The sequence below is a fragment of the Vipera berus genome (assembly GCF_964194415.1).
Source record: "Vipera berus genome assembly, chromosome: 1".
Lineage (NCBI taxonomy): Eukaryota > Metazoa > Chordata > Lepidosauria > Squamata > Viperidae > Vipera > Vipera berus.
In genome coordinates, this window is record NC_138202.1 from 1860060 (window position 1) to 1880772 (window position 20713).

Here is a 20713-nt window from a genome sequence, read left to right on the forward strand (position 1 = left end):
TCACGTGAACTTGATTCTATGCCTCTGTTTATACAACCCAGGACTGTGTTGGCTTTTGGATCGAGTGGGTGGATCCCCCAAGGGAAGGGAAGGCTGCCAGCGCCGGGCGCTCGATGGGCTGAAGGAGCTGGGGGCAGCAGGCCCAAACCCGTCTTTTTTGGCTTTCTGCCACCACGTAGACCCCCTTCCCAGCCCCTCAGAAGAATTGCAAGGTAAGAACAATCACATGGTCTTTGTAATACTGTTATACAGGTAGTCCCCGACTTAAAATAGAATACAGCTGGAAGGGACCTTGGAGGTCTTCTAGTCCAGCCCCCCAACTCGAGCAGGAGGACCTATACCATCTCGGACAAGTGGCTGTCCAGCCTCTTCTTGAAAATCTCCAGTGACGGAGCGCCCACAACTTCTGGTGGCCAGCTGTTCCACTGGTTAATTGTCCTCGCTGTCAGGAACTTTCTCCTTAATTCCAGGTTGCTTCTCCCTCTGCCATTTCAGCATCCCCGTGCTCATGTGATCCAAATGTCGATGCCTCAGACTTATGACAGTTGCAATGACCTGCGGTCACGTGATCCCCTTTTATATAACTTGACAAGCAGTCAACAGGGGAAGCCAGATTGGCTTAAAAACCGCAGTGATTCGCTTAAGAACTGTGGCAGGAAAGGTCGTAAATTATGGCAAAACTCCTTCTTTAACGAATGTCTCCCTTAACCACAGAAATTTTGGGCTCAATTGCAGTCAAAACGCAAATAGTTATTTTGTGTTTCAGTTTGAAGTTCACTTCAATTAAAGCCATATAATATTTTAAAAGAAGAAAAGATTGTGCAAACCTGGTTTCAGTATGGGCAGTTACAGGCAAGATGGAAAGAGGATCAGAAAGTTGGCTTTTCGATGATTGATGGAAATTTGGTAAAACAAATTAGAGATCAAGGCCAAGCACATATAAAAAGGATATATAATGCATTGATAGAAATTGATTCAGAAACGGAACTTGTTAAAGATTGTATGATAAAGTGGGCCCAGAACTTTCAAGAAGTTATAACAATGGACACTTGGGAAAAGATTTGGGTTAGAAACGTAAAATTTACACAGGCCCAAAATTTAAGAGAGGATTTTTATAAAATGTTTTATAGGTGGCACTTAGACCCTAAAAAATTAGCAAGTATGTATCCGAACTGCCAGCCTAAATGTTGGAGGTGTGGTTGTGAGGATGCAACATATTTTCATATATGGTGGACTTGTAAAAAAGTCAAAGCTTTTTGGATTAAAATTTGGTGGAATATGCAAAAGATATTTAAGAAAAAAATAAGGTTTTCTCCGCAGTTGTTTTTGTTGGGTATTATTACAGACTTTAATGTTACAGATACTAAATTGATGTTGAATTTAATTACGGCAGCAAGACTTTTAGTAGCGCAATATTGGAAGAAAGAGGAACTGCCGACTATAGAAGAGTGGACTTTGAAAGTTTCTAATCTGGCGGAAATGGCAAAGATCTCAGCATATTTGAAAGAACATTCGCAACAGAGATATATTGTGGAATGGAGAAGATGGATTGAATATATTCAGAATAAATATGGGACTAAAGTTTCATTTAGCATTTGACTTTTCTCTCTTTTGAAATGGTGATAAGGGTTTATCAAATCATGACAGACTGGAATGTAGGAAACCTTTTTATCCTATTGCTGTAGGGATTGATTGATTGATTGATTGATTGATTGATAGCTTCTAAGAAAACCAAGATCATGGCATCCGGCCCTCTCAATTGCTGGCAAACAGATGGGGAAGAAGTGGAGGTAGTGACAGATTTTATTTTCCTGGGCTCCAAGATCACCGCAGATGGGGACTGTAGCCAAGAAATTAAAAGACGCTTGCTCCTGGGGAGGAAAGCCATGGCAAATCTAGACAGCACACTAAAAAGCAGAGACATCACCCTGTCAACAAAAGTGCGTATAGTCAAGGCTATGGTCTTCCCAGTTGCAATGTATGGCAGTGAAAGTTGGACCATAAGAAAGGCTGAGCGCCAAAAAATTGAGGCCTTTGAACTCTGGTGCTGGAGAAGACTCCTGCGAGTCCCTTGGACTGCAAGGCGATCCAACCGGTCAGTCCTAGAGGAGATCAACCCTGACTGCTCTTTAGAAGGCCAGATCCTGAAGCTAAAACTCAAATACTTTGGCCACCTAATGAGAAGGAAGGACTCACTGGAGAAGAGCCTAATGCTGGGAAAGGTTGAGGGCAAGAGAAGAAGGGGACGACAGAGAATGAGGTGGCTGGATGGAGTCCCTGAAGCAGGAGGCGTGAGCTTAAATGGACTCCAGAAGATGGTAGAGGACAGGAAGGCCTGGAGGAAGATTGTCCATGGGGTCGCGATGGGTCGGACACGACTTAGCAATTGACAACAACAGCTTCTAAGATTTCCAAACTGGAAAGATAAAGTTATAGGAGGTCATGTCTGGAGAATGTCTCCTGATAAGAAAAAGCTTGTTGTTGCTAATTGGTGTCTGTTTTGTCCCTTCGTGAATGTCAAACAAGCTTTTTCCTCGTTAGTATCTTACATGTTGTCCCCCTTCTGTGGTCAGGCCTCATTTAATTGGACATGCATGTAACATGTTTGACTACATGTAGCAGATTTCCTGTGCAAAGGGGAAGTGACTGTTGTCCTGTCCAGTCACTTTCTTTGGTGTCTTAACTCTAAGGGGAGTGTCGGATGGGTTTCCAGCTTCCCCTCCTTGAATCCCTTTTATCAGAATATTCTGAATAAATTGTAATTCAGGGATCTCCCTCGCTCGGCCTGCTGCCTCGTTGGGAAATATCCCTGCCGAGGCACGAGGCTAAGAAAAGTTCCAAGTCCCAGAGTTTCCCAGACAGCCTTCCAAGTCCTCCCACTTTAAAATCACCCAGGTTGAGAAATTGGGCTTTCGGGTACACTCCCTCCCACTCGCTGTTTCAATCATCCCATGTCCTCATTATGTCAACTGACTTAAGCTCTTTCGGGTCAGGGAATCGGGTTCGGTCCTAAAACACCCTTTTTATCGATAAAGGAAAATATTTGTAGCTCAGGTTGAACTTTGTGGGTATGTGTGGGGTGTGTGTCTATGCTCGATCCTCTCTCAGCTTGGTGGATTTTCTTGCAGACGTTACATTATCCCACTAGGTAACGTCATCAGTGCTAGAAGGGAGGAAGATTTGCTGGGAGGAGGAGGAGGAGGAGGAGGAGGAGGAGGAGGAGGAGGAGGAGGAGGAGGAGGAGGAGGAGGAGGAGGAGGAAAAGACTACAGGGCCCTTGGTGTTCTCTGAGCTTGATAGTTTTGCAGGCGTTTCATTACGCCAAGAGTGGTAGTCCTGATAATGTTCCCTAGGTGGGTCATGAAATGTTTGCAAGAAAACCACCCAGCTCAGAGAACACCAAGGACCCCACAGTCCTCTTCCTCCCCCTGATGATGTCACCTAGTTTGGGTAACGAAACGTTGGCCAGCAAGCAAGCTCAGAGAGCACCCAAGACCCCCTCAGAATCATAGTTTGTTTAGCCCAGTGTTCCAGCTTTCCACAACGCACGGCACCACGAGCGCTACTACTTCAACCAAATCTGATGTGCTAACTAACCCTGAGAACTAGGCTTGTCTAATCTCCAGGGGTTGAATTTTTTTTTCCCCTCTGGCTTTTTGTCTCGTCTTCGTCTCAAAACCTGGAGGCCTTTGCAAAACCTGCTGGGCTCTCCTGTGCCTGCGCCTAAATGAAGTTTTAATTAAAATTAGAAGCCGACAAAAGGGAAGCCGTCATAGGTTGGGAACTAATCCACGGCAGGTAGATAAGGTGAAATTCATACGGAGAACAGCTGCTGCATTTCCCACCAAAACTACCATTTTGAGTTGCAAGAAGTCACAACAGGACAAGGGTGATTTTTTTCTTCTGCTCTTCCTCTTCACGTAGGGAAATCTTATTTATCGATCAGTTTTTTCTTAATAAATACACAGGACCCGCTGCTGTAGCCAGGGAATAAATGCAGGGAAAATCCTATCTTTATGGGAGGCAGTTTATAAAAAGCTTCGACAACCCGCTTGTTTTCCTTGGCCTCGGGGCCAAGATGAATTAAAATGGATTTTTTTATTAATTTTAGTTAATAAACAAACTCCCAGAGGCTATGCATGTGAGCCGTTACTGTTGATTTTAATTGATATGATCTCGATGGGTTCCTGGTTGCCAGCTGCCAAGAGTCCCATTGTTCAGTCTAGGTAAGCGTATCGATCTTTTCGGTAAATAAATTGGTTGTTCCTTGGATTTTTTTTACCGCTTGGGTTCCTGCGACTTGCCCATTCACCTTTGACGAACACAGAGGGACTCTGTGATCCGCCCAATACATGAAAATTTCTCATTTTGAAGAGAATGGGTTAGTTTAAAAGGATACTCCCAGATTTGTCTTTTTTAAATATATATACGTAATCTAAATAGTTAACAAGCATTTAACACATATCTCCCTTGCTTCTCAGCTAACAAAGTGAGATAGAGCTTGCGGCCTAGAGGTTAAAACAACTGCCTAATGTGCAATCAGCCCAGGTTCGAATCTCAGAAGGGTATGGCTGACTGATGAAAACAAATAAGTTTGAAATGCATATCAGTCTCCCTTTAATTCTTTGTTAGCAATCTAAAAAATTTACACAAATATGAGCTGTCACTGTTGTGACTACTGCCTGTCGATGGCCTTCGGTTAGGCCGAAACGGGAAATAAAGATTTGTCCCATGTTTGGGGCCTAGCAAGGTAATCTAAATAGTTAACAAGCATTTAACATATATACATATACATATACATATATATATGTTAAATGCTTGTTAACTATTTAGATTACCTTGCTAGGCCCCAAACATGGGACAATGTATATATACATACATACATACATACATACATATATATATATTCATAGATTTTCACAGGTACAGGTATGTAGGTCTTGGCGTATTCGGGTCTTTTCCCGTGTAAGATTGAGTGTCTTGGCAATGTTTCGGCGAGGTCCCACTCGCCATCTTCAGGCTGGTGTCTTCGGCTTCGTGCTTGAGTGAGCAAACACGAAGCTCAAGCAGGAAGCCGAAGACACCAGCCTGAAGATGACAAGTGGGACCTCGCCGAAACATTGCCAAGACACACTATTACACGGGAAAAGACCCGAATATGCCAAGACCTACACACACACACACACACACACACACACACACACAGAGAGAGAGAGAGAGAGAGGATACTGTAGACCAGGGGTCTTCAAACTTGGCCCTTTTATGACTTGTGGACTTCAACTCCCAGAATTCCTCAGCCAGGCCGTGGGCACCTTGAATTGCCCCCATAAGCAAACTGGGTACCGATCGCTGCCCATCTGGCTCCCTTCTGGAGCAGCTGGAGCGTTCGGTGGTCTTCAAGGGCAGCCCCACCATGTAGTAGTGAAGCTATGAGGTGACAAAGGTGTGTGAGTGGCTCTCTCGAAAGCTCTCCCCCACCTCACCTCCCACCCCGGCTGGGTTGCTCATCTCCCACCCTCCCCCTCCGTGGTCAGAGGTGGAACAGCCCCATGTAGGGGGGAGGGCAACAGCCCCAGGTGGGCTGTGGGGAGGGGGGAGGCTGATCGTGTTCTGCAGAATGGCTCCGGGCAGAAGTGAGGGAGTGTTCAGAGGTGACGTGAACATGAATCCGGCCTCGGCACCTCCGTGTATTTTTGGAACATGCATGGATCTCATTTCACTGAGAGGGACCCTTAATCCGCCATTTTTCCTAACCTAGTCAGGCCTTCCTCCTCCTCCCTCCATTCTTCCTCTTTCGTTCTCCTTCCTTCTTTCTCTCCTCCCTCTATTCTTCCTTTTGTTCTCCTTCCTTCCTTCTATTCTTGTTCTTCCTTCTCTCCTCTTCCACTTTCTCTCCTCCCTCTATTCTTGTTCTTCCTTCTTTCCTCCTCCACCACCGTTCTTCCTTTCGTTCTCCTTCCTTCCTTCCTCCTCCATTCTTCCTCTTTCGTTCTCCTTCCTTCCTATTCTCCTTCCCTTTCTCTCCTCCCTCTATTCCTTTTGTTCTCCTTCCTTCCATTCTTCCTCTTTTGTTCTTCCTTCTCTCCTCCCTCTATTCCTCCTCTTTTGCTCTCCTTCCCTTTCTTACTTCCTGTCTTCCCGTCCCCCTCCCCCTCTGGTCCTTCCTTCCTTCCCTCCCCCTCCCTCATCTCCTCCCTCCCCTTCCGGAACCGAGGGAGGGGGCCCTAAGATGCAGCAGGCAGCCCCCTCCCCCCCATTTCTCCATGCCACCCCAGCAGCCCCGACCTTCCCCGGCCAAAGCTCCCTGCAAGGCAGTCCTGGCCTGGCAAGGACCGGTCCCCCTGCCCCCCCACCTGAAGGGGCCTAAAGGAGCCGGGCAGAAGCTTGCCATCCCCCCTCCTCTTTAGGCACCCCGCCAGGCGGTGCCCTGGGCCCAAACTGGCCCGGAAGGGCAGCCCAGGAGGACTCTGGACGGCCTCCGTGGTGGGTTCGTTCCCTGACAGGCTCCAAAAGGGGAGTCTGGGAAGTTCCTCTCCTTCCCTGCTCTTAGGGAGACCCCCCCCCATTTTCCAGGTGGGTGGAGGAGGGTCACCTGGGCTTGTGAGGCTTCACCCTTTGGTCTCAGTTCTGGATCACCCTACCGGGGGGTGGGGGGGTGGCAGGAGGAGAAGCAGGCGAACCCCAAAACGCTCCACCGTTGATGGGCAGGTTGGTGGAACACCCCCACCCCCGGATGCAAAAGGGACTTTGAGGGGGGGGCCCTCCCGAAGAGAGAGAGAGAGAGAGAGAGAGAGAGAGAGAGAGAGAGAGAGAGAGAGAGAGAGAGAGAGAGAGAGAGAGAGAGAGAGAGAGAGAGAGAGAGAGAGAGAAAAAACGACACCCCTGCTTGATTGCGACTTTCACCTTTTATTCCAGGTTCTCTTTTTTTTTAAAGTTTTCCTATAAAAACTCCTCTGTAAATTCCACAAATGTAACCAAAAAAAAAAAAACAGCTTAAAAAAAGAGTCAGGACAAAAAAAGACCACGATCCCCATAACTTATTAACAAACATTTTCCATCCCCACCCGACTTTTATCTTCCCCTCCCCCCCCCAAAAATAAAGGTTTGTTTCGGGCTCCGCAGCAGGACAGGTGAGTTCTGCCCCCCCCCCCGACACCTGATCAAACACCTGCCTTGACGGACCGGCTGGCTCAATACCTTCGCTTCGGGGGAGCGAGTGCGAAGCTTCCCAATACTTGCCTTAAGGGCTGCTTCGCTGGAAGGGGGCAAAATGCCCCCCCCTCACCTCTTTGTTCGCAAGGCCAGACGGCTCCCCCCACCTCCAAGCACAGGGAGAGCCTCAGACAGGACAGGTGTGTGTGTGTGTGTGTGTGTGTGTAAAACTGATGCGCTTGGCAATGAAGAGGAAAGACACACACCCCCCGCCACAAAAAAATAAGAAATGTTTCATTGGAATTACCTACCGTTTTTTAGGGTGTCTGCTCAAAGGAAGGTGCCGGGAAAGACACCCCAACCCCCCCACCCCTTACCGGAGGGAAGGGGCTACGGCTCTCACCACCAGACTGGAAGATTACAAAGCCCCCTTACTCAGAAAAGGATGCCGTCTCCCCCCAAACCCCCCCCCCTCCGGCCAAGGAAATGCAGTGCAAAAAACCGAGAGAGTGCGCGGTGCTAGATTTTGTTCTCCAAAAATACTTTTTTTTTTGACTTTCCAAACACCAAAGAACGGACTGCAAAGGGGAGCTGGGGGGGGGCAGGGGGGGGGAAAACACCCCTGAAATGGCACCTCTGATCCGAAACTCTGAAAAATCCTGGGGAGGGTTCATTTGACCTACGTAACAATCAGCCTTGCTAGCTTCGAAGAGCTGGGGGGGCTTCCAACTTCCAGAATCCCCCCACCCCCAGCCAGCCCATGCATGGGCTGGCTGGGGGTGGGGGGATTCTGGAAGTTGGAAGCCCCCCCCAGCTCTTCGAAGCTGGAAAGGCTGGAACAAGCCCCCCTCGATTTAGCAGACCTCCTGCTCTGCTAAAATACGGGGGTGCTGCAAAAGCTTTCACAGTGAGAACAGACTGGGGGGGGCGGGAGGAGGAAGACCCTCGTGCTTGGGGAGACCGTCGGTGGGTCAAACGCTGGGGCGAAGAGGGGGGGGCTTCTGACCCGAGCCCCTTCCAATCGAGGGTGGGGGGGCTTCAGAGCCCCGCCAAAACCGCACCTCAGAGAACGGGGCACAAAACGGGACCCCCCCTTTTCAAGCCGAGGCTGCCTAAAGTGAGGAGGGGGCAACGCTCCCTCTGAGCGCCAGGGGCAGCCCTCCATGGGGTGGGGAAGGGGTCCAGCTACAACAAACCCCCCCCCCCAAAAAAAAAGAGAGAGTCTATAAATCCTTCTGGGAAACCGAGGAAGAGAAGCCGACAGGGCTTTTGTGAAATGCGGACCGATTTGATAAGAGCCATTCCGGTTTAAAAAAAAAAAAAATTACTCAGGTTTGGCTTCCTCTGTGGGAATTATTTGATTTTCTGTCAATTATTTAGTTCGGCGACTGGCAAAAGAGGCAGGCTGGGCCAGCCAGGTTGGCACGACTGGGATCGCCACGGTCAGGGCACCCAAAGCGCCACCCGGGACACGTTAGGGCCGTGGGCCAGATCTTCAGGAGAAGCCCACCCCCCCAATGAAACGTTCCCCCCCCCCGATGCTTTCGAGTTGTGCGCCCCTCGGATTAAACCGCCGCAAGCACAGAGGTGGCTTCAGCGTTGCCCGAGTGTCTGCCTTGCTTCGCTTGGTGGCCTCCAGACCAGACAAAACCAGCTTACGTGGGGAGTCCCCAAACGTGGCAACTTTACCCACTTGTGGACTTCCACAATTCCCCACTGGCTGGAGGGGGGGGGGGCAAATTGTGGGAGTTGAAGTCCACAAGCCGTAAAAATTGCCGTGTTTGGGGGGTGGTGAGAATCTCCCCCCGGCTCGGATTCGGAAGATGCCAGCCCGCTCTTTCCACGCTCAACGAGGTCTGGAATGAATATCTGACACAAAACTGTACAATATCCGACACAAGGTTGTGTAAAAAGAGAAAAAAAAAAAGAAAAAAGGAAAGCAAAAGAGAAGCAAGAGGGGAGGGGGGGAAAAAACAAACAACCAACCAAAGACAGCGCTGGGATTTCCAAAACTCCCGCCCTTATTCGAACGTTGCCTCCTTTCCGAGATTTTACCCAAATGTAACATCTAGAGGACCGGACAACGTTGAAAATAGAGCCCAGGTTTATAAGACCATTTTGATGCCCCTCCGCACTGCCGACCAAAAAGACAATTCTTTTTTTTTTTAAAGAAGTGGTTTTCCAACCGTCTTCCCCAGAGACTAAACTAACCTTCGGCAACCTCAACCTTGGTGGGAAAAACTCTCTTTTGACCTTCTGGTCTTACAGAAAGGACGTCATCAGCCGAGCATCGGATGGCAGGAAGAAGCCGGCGCTAGAAGCAGGAAAGTCCGGAGGAGGAGACGAGGCACGAGACGATCTCGCAGCACACCCGCCGCACCAACACAAACACAGCCGCGCCTAAATAAGGGAGAGTTCTACCGTGGGAAGGGGCATGCCGGACACCCGCCGCTGGCCAGCCAGCCGGCCAGCCGTTCATTGGGGCTGCCATCCCATCACAAAATGTCCAGCCTTTGGGGGAGCAAGGTGGTAAGGGGACCTGAATCACAAACACACACACACACACACACACACACGCTGACCCAGAAGCCCAGCTCTCCAAAGGCCGTTACTCCAGTGGAGGGGACCCCTTCCCCTTTACGGCAGAGACGCCAGAGGATTCATTCAAGAGGACCCTTCCCATCTTCACCCCCTCCCAGCCCTTTCAACAACCCCCCCCTCCCCAGCCGAGTGCCGGGACCCCAGCCCTCTGGAAGCACAGGGACCCCCCCTCTTTTGACTTCAAAGCAGCTTTAAAAGCCACGGAGGGATTGTGATCAAATGGGAGATTTGGGGGGGGGGCGCAGAGGGAAGAAAAAGCAGCCCTCGGCTTGGGGAAGGACCCATCTTGGAAGCAGATCGGGCCGGGGAGGCTGGCCCCAGCGGTAGTGTTGCTGACCAAGCAGAGCGTGGCGGCTCCATGGGAACGCCACGTGAGAAAAAGAGGGCCTCGCCCGGTGGGTTTCCTGCCCGCTTGGCACTGCTCAGCCTTCGGCCCACCGGCCAAACTGGGGCCATCTCCACCTGGCTCCGGGCCTCGCCGAAGGTCAGGACGCCTCGCCGGACAACCTGACATTTCAAACAGTGTAAACAACGATCGGTACACACACAGAGACAGCAAAAAAAAAAAAAGGGGGGTGGGTGGGTGGGTTAGGCCTCGAACAGGGATCGAGGTCAACATGACCTCACTCAGATCCAGCTTATTGCCACGTCAGTCTTTTAGGGAAGCCACGGGAAGGGGGGGGGAGGGAACCAGCAAATGGAGGAGGGGGGCTATTGCGTGGGCCAAGGCTTGAGCTGCAAGCCAACCCTTCCTGCCCCTGCTGCAGACCGGCAGGCAGCCTTTGGCCCAAGGTGGAGAAGGCCCCGGGGGCAGGCCTAAGGAGTTGGGGAGGGGGCTCCATCCCCAGCAGGCGTGGAGAGGGTCACACGGGCTTCCTTCTTGCCACCACACACGTCCGGGGTCTCTAAACGCTAAAATGGGGGGGGGAGAGGGGGGAAGGACGCCCGTGTATGTTCCTGTTACTTAGGGCTTTGCCTTGCCTGAAATGCCGCCGAGGCCAGCCAAGCCAGGAATAGTTTACAAATATTCCCCCCGGAGTTGTCCAAGGGGAGCAGAGTCTCTCGGGAATCGCCAAAGTCGGAAGAGAGAGAGAGAGAGAGAGAGAGAAAAAAAAAACACGTTTCCGTACAACCGAGCGCCTCTTTCGCTCCAAACCTGGCTGCGTGGGAATCCGGAGCAGATGAGGTTTCTTTTAAGGGGCAATTTTGGCAAATTAAATTTTTTTTTTTTTTAAAAAAAAGAAACAACAACCACGTTCCTCCAACACTGCTGGCAAATTGTAAAAAAACCACACAAACAAACCGACAAACGACGCCACAGAGAGGGGTCCGTCGCCCGGCAAAAAAAAAAAAAGGCCGCGGGCGCCTCTGGGTTCTCTCTCCCCCCCCCCCCCACGCTGCTTCTAAAACTCTTTAAAATCGCCCTTTGGAGCAAACCGACAGAAGACGGCGCAAAAGCCCTATTTCAACCTGTTCTTTTAAACAAACCAAAAAAAACCCCACCTTTAAAAAAGCCTTAACGTGGGCCCCCCCCCGCCACCCAACCCTCTTTTGAGACCAGATTCGGCCTTTCTTTTTTTTCCCCTTTTTACACCGTAAATACACATAGGTACATACGTACAGACACCGACCGGTGATCTGCAGGTATGCGTGGAAAACGGACAGCGTACGATAACGGTATTCCTGACGGTCCCAGCCGATCCAAAGACTGGAAAAGGACCTGGAACCGAGAATCGCGGCGCCAAAAGACGCCGGGGAAACATCTTCGGCAGCGGAAGTGCCAGAAATCCCGCCGAACCACCTTGGCGTGCCAAAAACGACCCCGCCCCTTCCGACCCGTGGGCATTTGGCAGGTGGCAAAGCCGTCCCCTGGCGGTGGGGGGGGGAAAATACCTCCGACCCCCCCCCCCGATACAGCTAGGCTGCCGGAAGCCTTCGGCAACTGCAGAGGCCAGGTGGCGGCACAGGGCGATGGCACAGTCTCCAGACACACAAACACACCACCCCGCGGAAGAGGCTGCAGGTCCAACGGAAATAAGCGCTGCGTCCCTTCCAGGCGCGCGTCTCTCCCCCCCTCCCCAAAGTGTATTCCTTAAAAAACGAGCCGAAGCCCCCCTCCCGAAGACTCTCTTGCTCTCAAACCAGGCTGGAGCGAGAAGACGGAGGCCGACGTCGTTTGGGATCAAACCCGGCACGAGTCCCGTTTTCCCTCGAAGGAGTTCCAGGCCGGCTTCGGTGCAAACTGGGGGGTGGGTGGGTGCTGGGGGGAGGACGGCGGCCAGAGGCGAGCGCTCAGCTGAAGCCCAAAAAGGAGAATCCAAGTCCGGGGGGGGGGGGGGTGAGTGGCGGCGGCGGCAGCAGCGAGGGTGTTCCAAGCGCGTGGCTGATTCCCTAAGGCAGTGCTCTCCGAGGCGCAACGGGAGAGTAAGGCAGCGGCCGCAGTTCGGGGTAGGGTGGGGTGGGCGGGCGCCCCCTTTCCTAACCCCGGAGAGACGGGGGGTGCCGGTTTCCCAACGAGAAGCGGCTGGGCTCTGCTCCCGGGGCCGAGGGTCACGTGGCCACCGCCTCCAGGTAACTCTGCAGTTTGCGGACGGTGGTCTCGTCCAAGGAGAAGAGGTCGAAGTCGAACGTGGTGTTGGTCACGTTGAAGTGGCCCGTCTCCTCGATCAGGTTGACGATCTGGGCACGGGGGGGGAGGAGAGGGGAGGGGAAGAGGGTTAAGGCTCCGCCTCTAGGCCTGACGGGCACGTCCCCCGACTTGGCCCCCCCTTCGCTTAGGGACCCGGGGGGTGGGGGGGGAAGATAAAATGGCACAGGGAGAAGTTGATTGGGGACCCTTTTCCCACACTTAGGATTTTGTGTGTGGGGGGGTGTGGGTGTGTGGGGGGGTGTCCTGGGTGCTCGCTGAGCCTTGCTTGCTTTCTCACGGACGTCTCAGGACCCAGCTAGGTAACATCATCGGTGCTAGAAGGGAGGGGGGGTTAGTGGAGAGGAGGAGGAGGACGACGACTGTGGGGTCCCTCTTCATGCCCAAACTAGGGAACACCATCATTGCCGGAAGGCGGAGGAGGAGGAGGAGGAGGAGGAGGAGGAGGAGGAGGAAGAGGAAGTCCTGGGTGCTCTCTGAGCTTGCTGGTTGTCTTGTGGACGTCTCGTGACCCAACTAAGTAACCTCCTCAGTGCTGGTGATGAAGATGAGGATGAAAAGCACCGAGGAGGTCACCTAGTTGGGGTCACCAGACGTCCACAAGGAAACCAGCAAGCTCAGAGAGCACCAAGGAGTCCATAGCCTCTCCTCCTCCTGCTCCTGTTCTTTCTCCTCCATCTTCGCCCTTCCTCCTTCTCTTCCTCCTCCTCCTCCTCCATCCTTCTCCTCTTCTTTCTCCCTCTCCTCCCATCCTCTTCCTCCTCTCTTCTCCATCCTTCTCTTCCTCTCCTCTTCCTCCCTCCTCCCCTCCTTCTCTTCCTCTTCCTCCTCCTCCCTCTTCTCCATCCTCCTCCTCCTCCCTTTCTCCTTCTCCTCCTCCTCTTCCTCCCTCCTTCTCTTCCTTCTTCCTCCTCCTTCTCTTCCTCCTCCCTCTTCTCCCATCTTCCTCTTCCTCCCTCTTTTCCCCTCCTCCTCCCTTCCTCCTTCTCCTCCTCCTCCTCCCTCTTCTCCATCCTCCTCTTCCTTCTTCCTCCCTCTGCTGCCAACCTGTCTCCCTTCTAGCACTGAGGCTCTTACCTAGCTGGGTCGTGAGACGTCCGCAAGGAAAGCCCCAAGCCCAGAGACCACCCAGGACGCCTCTTGCCAGCCCAGAGCTACAAACATCTTCCTTTATCACCACCTACGGCTCTTGCAGCCCCCCCCCATTCTGATCCCGCCATCAAAATCCGGACGCTCGCATTTACGGCGGGCTGCAGTGTCCCGGGAGTCGGGGGACTTTCTCCCCTTGGCGACCTTCTGCCAAGCAAAGTCCATGGGCAGGCCAGATTCGCTCAGCGACCGTCTTACTAAACTTTACCGACCGCAGCGGCTCACTTAAGAACTGTGGCGAGGAAGGTCGCGAAACAGGGCAAAACCTGGCCTGCCCATCCGCTCACTTGAACAGCGGTGGGCACTCAAAAGTCGAAGGGTCCCCTGCAGGAGGGGACTGAAATCCAGGCCGGCGGGCAGCCACCTCCTCGGGGTTTCCGGCCTGTTTTCGAATCCGGAAAGTTGTTGTTCTGAATTGTGGGCTTAACCCGCTGAGTTGGGCCGGGTGAGACCTCGGCCCTTTGCCTGTCTGCCCGTTTGCTGGCATCCCCTGGATCTGCCGGTCCCAGGAATTCTGGAGGCTGCAGAGGCCAGATTGGTCATCCCTCGCAAGCAGCAGGGGGGATGGACTAGCTGACCTTAAAGGTCCCTTCCTGGGGGGGGGGATAGGATTCCGAATACCGTCCCAGGAGTTCCTGTTTCCCACCCACCCCCCACCCCCCACCCTTTTCATGTGGTGTTTTTAATATCATCTTCCTTCCGTTCGGGTCTTAGGGAGAATTGTGGCGAGGGTGGGTCAAAATTGCGTTACTTCAAGTGGTGTGGCAATCATTTTAATAGCAAGAGCGGAAAGACTTAAAGACTTGTATGCCGCTTCGTAACGCTTTACGGCTCTCTCTAATGAGCCCTGGTGGCGCAGCGGCGAGAGTGCAGCACTGCAGGCTGGCTCTGCCCGCTGTCAGCAGTTCGATCCTGGACCGGCTCAAAGGTCGACTCAGCCTTCCATCCTTCCGAGGTAAAATGATGACCCAGATTTTGGGGGGCAAATAGGCTGACTCTGTAAACCGCTTAGAGGGGGGCTGTAAAAGCAGCGCGAAGCGGGATATAAGTCTAAGGGCTCCTTGCTATTCTCTCCCTCCTTCCTTCGTGCCTTTTTCTTTCTACCTCTCTTTTCTTTCCTTCCCTCTACTCTCCTTCCTTCCCTCCTTTGGGCCAGGCAATTCTACAAATGTATTCTCCCCCCCTTGCCCCCCCCTGCGATTGACAGGACTCTTGTCACTTCCAAGAATTGCAAAGCCAGGGAAGGATCCTGGCCTCCCTCATCTGGCAGAGCCACCCAATCCCGCTTCTCACCTGCTGTAGCACGTTACGTTCCCGTAGAGCCATCAGCCGCCGGTGAAGCTCCACCAACTCGTCCGTGTAAGCCTGGGGAGGGGGAGGGAGAGAAGAACAGTTAGGAGGCTCCAACTGCGGGGACCCCAGCATGGTTTCTGGCAGACGTTTCATCTCCTCATCTGACGAGGTTACCTAGTTGGCTCATGAAACATCTGCGAGAAAAAGCAACCAGCTCAGAGGCCACCGAGGAGCCCAGAGTCCGACCCTGGGCCACGAATACTCTCTTTTTATCGGCTCCGCCTGCTTCGGTTCCGTGGCTTTTATAAAAGGAGGGCCGGGCCCATATTCGACAAGGACAGCCTCTGCTATTGGATGGGAGAATGGGATGGAATGGAAAAGAACAGAATTAACAGAGAAGAATAGAACAGAGAATACAGTAATAGAAGAGAGCGGGGCTTTTCAACCCGTGCTACGCGTGTACCACCAGTGGTACGCGAGCACCTGGCAGGTGGTGCGACGCCTGGCAGGGTGGAGAGGAAGGAGCCGAAGAGGCGTCAGCGCCGCAGAAACCCAAGGAAGAGACAGCCGGAGCTGCAGGGGCTCTGCAGAGGCGCCGGGGTCAGCGCTGGGCTCCAGCTGATCGGCCGTCCCGGGAGAGGAGAGCAGGGCGCTGCGTGCGAGGGGTGGGGCGGGGCCTGTGCATGGGGTGGAGAAGCAACGCGGCGCCGCTAGCATGGGGGTAGACCAATTGCTTCCCTCCCCCTGCCAGACACCTGCCGAAGCCGCGCAAGATAAGGTTGCCACGTCCGCCCAGATGCCCCCACCTCCCTCAAGTGGTGTTTTTTTTTTACTAACCTGCCTTTCAGCTGCATTCCGTTTCTCCGTTGGCTTCTCGGCCTTCGCCACGCGTTTGTGGGACAAAAAGAACCCAAAAAAGTTCCACGAGACTTTCTAACTTCTCGCCAGATCTCACAAAGTTAGTCTGATGGAACTTTTTTTCTTTTTAACCGCTAGTCCCCACAAAGACGCGGCGAAGGCTGAGAAGCGAACGGAGAAACGGAATGCAGCTGAAAGGCAGGTCAGTAAAAAAAATAAAATAAAATAAACTCTTGGGGGAGGCGGGGGCGGCAACCTTACCCTGCATGGTGGCGGGAGGGTGGGCCGCCTGCCCTTCCCATGCCAGGCCAGCCCCTGCAGCCCCGGGGCGTCCGTGCTGGGTGGCGGTAGGCAGGGCGTTGAGGTGGGGGCCGGCAGGCCGACCAATGCAACAGGTGGAGTGCCGGAGGGATCGGAGACGGAGGGCGCTGAAGTGGGCGGCCGGGCCATTGGCAAGACAGAGCAAGGCGTCTGAGCGGAAAGCGACCTCAGAACAAGCGGGGACAAGAAATCCTTGCTTCCCCCCCCCGCCCAGAAATTGCCTTTCTTTCCCAGCCCCCGTGCCGCTTCTCCTTCGCGATCCGCCCCCGCCGTGTACAAGGAAGCAAAGTTTTTTTTGGGGGGGAAAAAACAGTGAATCAATCAGTTCCAACTTCCCGACCTTTCACGAGAAGTTGGAATTGATTGATTGACCTTTTTCTCCCCCCAATAAACTTCGTTTCCTTGCACGCGGCGGTGGGGGGGGATGGCGAAGGAGCAGCGGCACGGGGACTGGAAGTCAGGTAAGGAAAGAAAGGCAATTTCTGTGGGGGGGGGGGGGAGCGAGGATTTCTTTCCTTACCTGCCCCGCTTGTTCTGCTCAGACACCTTGCTCTGTCTTGCCAATGGCCCGGCCGCCCACTGCAGCGGCCTCCGTCTCCGAGCCCTCCGGCGCTCCACCTGCTGCTTTCGTGGCTCCGTGGGCAGAGCTGCAAAGTTCTCTTCTCCGACAAGAGCAGCTCTGCCTATGGAGCCACCAAACCAGCAAATGCCAGGGCCGGGTCCAAATTTGCCCCCCCCCGGGGCTATCCCAGAAATGGCAAGGGACCGGCCCCCGCTGCCCCAACCTGGCTGGGCGCCCTCCCGGCGCAACGACAGGAAACGGCGAGCGCTCGGCAGCCAGGTGGTTTGCCGCTGCAGCTCATTTGCCTCACCCTGCCCCGGCCCAGCCTTCCCCTGCCAGCCTCGCCCGTCACACTCGGCCATTCCCCGCTTTTGCCGGGACCTCTCCTCGTCCGGCTGTGCTTCCCCGCGTCGTCCTTCCTCCCCCTTTATAAATTTGGTGGTTTTTTTTTTCAGATTCCCCCTTTCCCTGCGGCCTTCCGGATCTGCAGCGACTCCGAGACTCCGAAAGCCGCAATCTTCAGCAGGAAGAAATGCAAAAGAATCAGTTCATTAGAGATGACTGAGCTGGGGGTGGGTGAGGGGGGGGGTTAGGAAGGGAAAACAAGCCGGGTTCCTATTCATTCGCACAAACGGGCGAAATCAAGCGATGGAAGAGCAGCTGTTAACATGCCGGAGAACCCGGAAGATGAAAAGAGTTCCTACGGAGATGGGCGAAGGCGCGCTCGCTCGTGCCAACCTTTCTGAAGGGAGCAAGTGGGGAGGGGCGGGGGAAAAAGAAAGCCCCCAATCCATTTGCACCAATAATTGTGCCTTTTTTTCCTGAAGCAGCAAGTTCTCACCTGTGTCTCCCAGCCCCCTACCCACCCCCAACAAAGCTGGCCAAGACACTCCCTCCCGTGGAAGTGGACAAACGAACTCAGGATGTGTAGTTGAAGGAAGCCCACCCCCCCCTCTCGATCCCCTGGGAGGTCGAGATTAATTAAGAAAATTCTAGAAGGTGCAGAGATTTAAGATTTAAGATTTAAGATTTATTGAGATTTTTATACCGCCCTTCTCCCAAAGGGACTCAGGGCGGTTCACAGGGCATAAATATAAACAACAGTACAAACATTAAAAGATAATTAAATTAATGCCCAAGTTAAAACCAGAATAATAAAACAAACCTATAAACAACCCAAGTACCCCCATCAGGCCAGACCCGCTAGTTCGAATAAATGGGTCTTCAACCCGCGACGGAAGGATCGGAGGTCTGATGCCATCCGGAGCTCAACCGGCAGTTGGTTCCATAACGCCGGAGCACCCACAGAGAAGGCCCTCCCCCTGGGGGCCACCAGTCGACATTCCTTGACAGGAGGCACCCTGAGGAGGCCCTCTCTGTGGGCGCGCACAGGGCGGAGGGGAGTCGACGCCGGCAGCAGGTGGTCCTCGAGGTATCGCGGACCCATGCCATGTAGGGACTTAAAGATCATAACCAAAACCTTGAACCTTACCCGGAAGACAACTGGTAACCAATGCAGCTCACGGAGCAAAGGTGTAACATGGGAGTACCGGGAAACTCCCAAGACAACTCTCGCGGCCGCATTCTGTACCAGTTGGAGCCTCCGAGTAGTCTTCAAGGGAAGTCCCATGTAGAGAGCGTTACAGTAGTCTAGGCGAGAGGTCACGAGCGCATGAGTGACTGTGCGTAGGGCATCTCGGTCCAGATAGGGCCGCAACTGGCGCACCAGGCGAACCTGGGCAAAAGCCCCCCTAGTCACGGCCACTATGTGATCCTCCAAAGTGAGTCGTGAATCTAGGAGGACTCCCAAGTTGCGAGCCCTATCCACAGGGGGTAAAAGCTCACCCCCCATAGAAAGAGGTGGAACATCCCAGGTGTCTCGGGAAGCCGGAATGTACAGCCACTCAGTCTTGTCAGGGTTGAGTTGAAGTCTGTTCCTCCCCATCCAGACCCGAACCGCCTCCAGGCAACGGGACATCACAGCGAGGGCATCACTGGGGTGGTTTGGGGTCGAAATAAAAAGTTGGGTATCATCAGCATATTGATGATACCCAACTCCAAAACCACGAATGATCTCACCCAGCGGTTTCATATAGATGTTGAACAGGAGAGGCGAGAGGACCGACCCCTGAGGAACTCCACAAGCGAGAGTCCTAGGGGTCGACCTCTGCCCCCCTGCCAACACCGACTGCGAGCGTCCCAGGAGATAGGAGGAGAACCACTGAAAAACCGTGCCTCCCACTCCCAATCCCCTGAGACGCTGCAGCAGGATACCATGGTCGATGGTATCGAAAGCCGCCGAGAGGTCTAATAGGACTAGGACAGAGGAATACCCCCTATCCCGAGCCCTCCAGAGATCATTCACCAGAGCGACCAATGCCGTCTCCGTGCTGTGCCCGGGCCTGAAACCCGATTGGTAAGGGTCCAGATAATCCGCTTCATCCAGGACCAGAGGGAGCTGATGCGCCACCACACTCTCAACAACCTTCGCAAGAAAGCGAAGGTTGGAGACTGGACGAAAGTTGTTCAATACAGCTGGGTCCAAGGCAGGCTTCTTGAGGAGAGGTCTCACCACCGCCTCCTTCAAGATGGTGGGGAAACAACCCTCACTCAAAGAAGCAGATATAACCACCTGGAGCCAGCCTCGTGTCCTCTCCCTAGCTGCATAAACCAGCCAAGAAGGGCACGGGTCCAATAAACATGTGGTGGAACTCAGCTTCCCCATAATCCTGTCCACTTCATCAGGGGTCACAGAATCAAACTCCTCCCAGATAACATTGACAAGACCGCCCGTGTCCTGATCGTCAGACTCTGCCCAGCTGGAGTCCAAACCGGTCCGAATCCGAGCGATTTTATCCGACAGATGTTGACCAAACTCCTCGGCACGACCCTGCAAGGGATCCTCCCTCACCTCCTGATTAAGAAGGGAGCGAGTCACCCTAAACAAGGCGGCCGGGCGATTATCTGCGGACGCGATGAGGGTGGAGAAGTAATTACACCTCGCCTCCCTCATCGCAGCGAGATAAGACCTAATGTAGGTTCTTAACCGCAATCGGTCGGGTTCAGATCGGCTGGACCTCCAGCAGCTCTCTAGGCCCCATCCGATTGCTGAGGATGCTTTGGTTACAAAGCCAGGTCTCCTCGCATGGAGTGGGCCTCCCTCTGACCCTCTGACTGAGAGTATTAACTGGGGTTTTAATTGTATTTTTAATTGTAATTTGGGTTTTTATTTCAAGGTTAGTGTAATTATTTTAATTGTTTTTAATTTTTGTAACTTGTTGCATTGTTTTAAAAAACCTTGTGAACCGCCCTGAGTCCTACGGGAGAAGGGCGGTATATAGGTTTAATAAAATAAATAAAAAAATAAAATAAATTTTGCCCTCCTGCACCCACCATGCGCAACCTGGCCAAGGAGAGCGAGCACGGCAGCAGCAGCAGCAGCCTTGAGGAGGAGGTCAGCGCAGCCGGGCTAGGCAGGGCTGTGGGGTCCTGGTGCCGTGGGAGCTCAAGGGCCGGGCTGGGTGCTTGACCTCCGCTGCCCAGGGCTCCGGGCAGTCCGTGCCACCGTCCAGACCCCCCCCTGGACGGCCTGAGGCTCAGTCAGGTTCCTCCAGTGGACCATGCCCCGGTCCCACCCCCCTCTGCCGGAGACCCTCAGATCCGCCCCAGTCCTGCCCAGGCCCGCACAAGCGCCCCTGACGTGAGTGACGTCGAGCTGGCCACGCCCTCCCCGGCCATTGATCGCATGACCCTGGGACACTGTGAGCGTCGTAAGTATGAATCAGTTGCCAAGCGTCTGAATGTAAATCACTTGACCCCCGGGGATGCCGCAAGAGTCATAAGGGTGAAAAATGGTCATCGAGTCAATTTTCTCAGTGCCGTTGTAACTTCGAACAGTCACTGAGCGAATTGTTGTAAGTCGAGGACTACCTGTACTTTATCATTCCCCCCCCCCTTTTTTTTTGGTCATTAAGTTTTTGACACCTTGCTTAGGCGACTGGTGGTACTCGGATGTTGCCATATCCTAAAAGTGGTATGATGGGTGAAAAGGTTGAAAAGCCCTGGAATAGAGAATAGAATATAGAATAATAGAGAATAGAATAACCAAATAGAACAGAGAATAGAATAGA

At 53.2% G+C, this 20713-nt stretch overlaps 2 protein-coding genes across 3 annotated transcripts in view; one reads left to right on the forward strand and one right to left on the reverse strand.

The window, feature by feature from the left end:
• Positions 1 to 20713, forward strand: part of LOC308677033 (nicotinamide riboside kinase 2-like) — an 828951-nt gene that overhangs the window by 471138 nt on the left and 337100 nt on the right. The window lies entirely within an intron of this gene.
• The window catches only part of MLLT1 (MLLT1 super elongation complex subunit), a 40696-nt gene continuing 27880 nt past the window's right edge, over positions 7898 to 20713 (reverse strand). For both annotated transcript variants that reach the window (XM_081333029.1, XM_081333028.1), the window contains exons 11-12: positions 14843 to 14914; positions 7898 to 12432 (exon numbers count right to left, since the gene is read on the reverse strand). In XM_081333029.1, the coding sequence (XP_081189155.1) occupies positions 12304 to 12432; positions 14843 to 14914 (201 nt within the window). In that variant the 3' untranslated portion in view covers positions 7898 to 12303. The remainder of the gene's footprint in view (positions 12433 to 14842; positions 14915 to 20713) is intronic.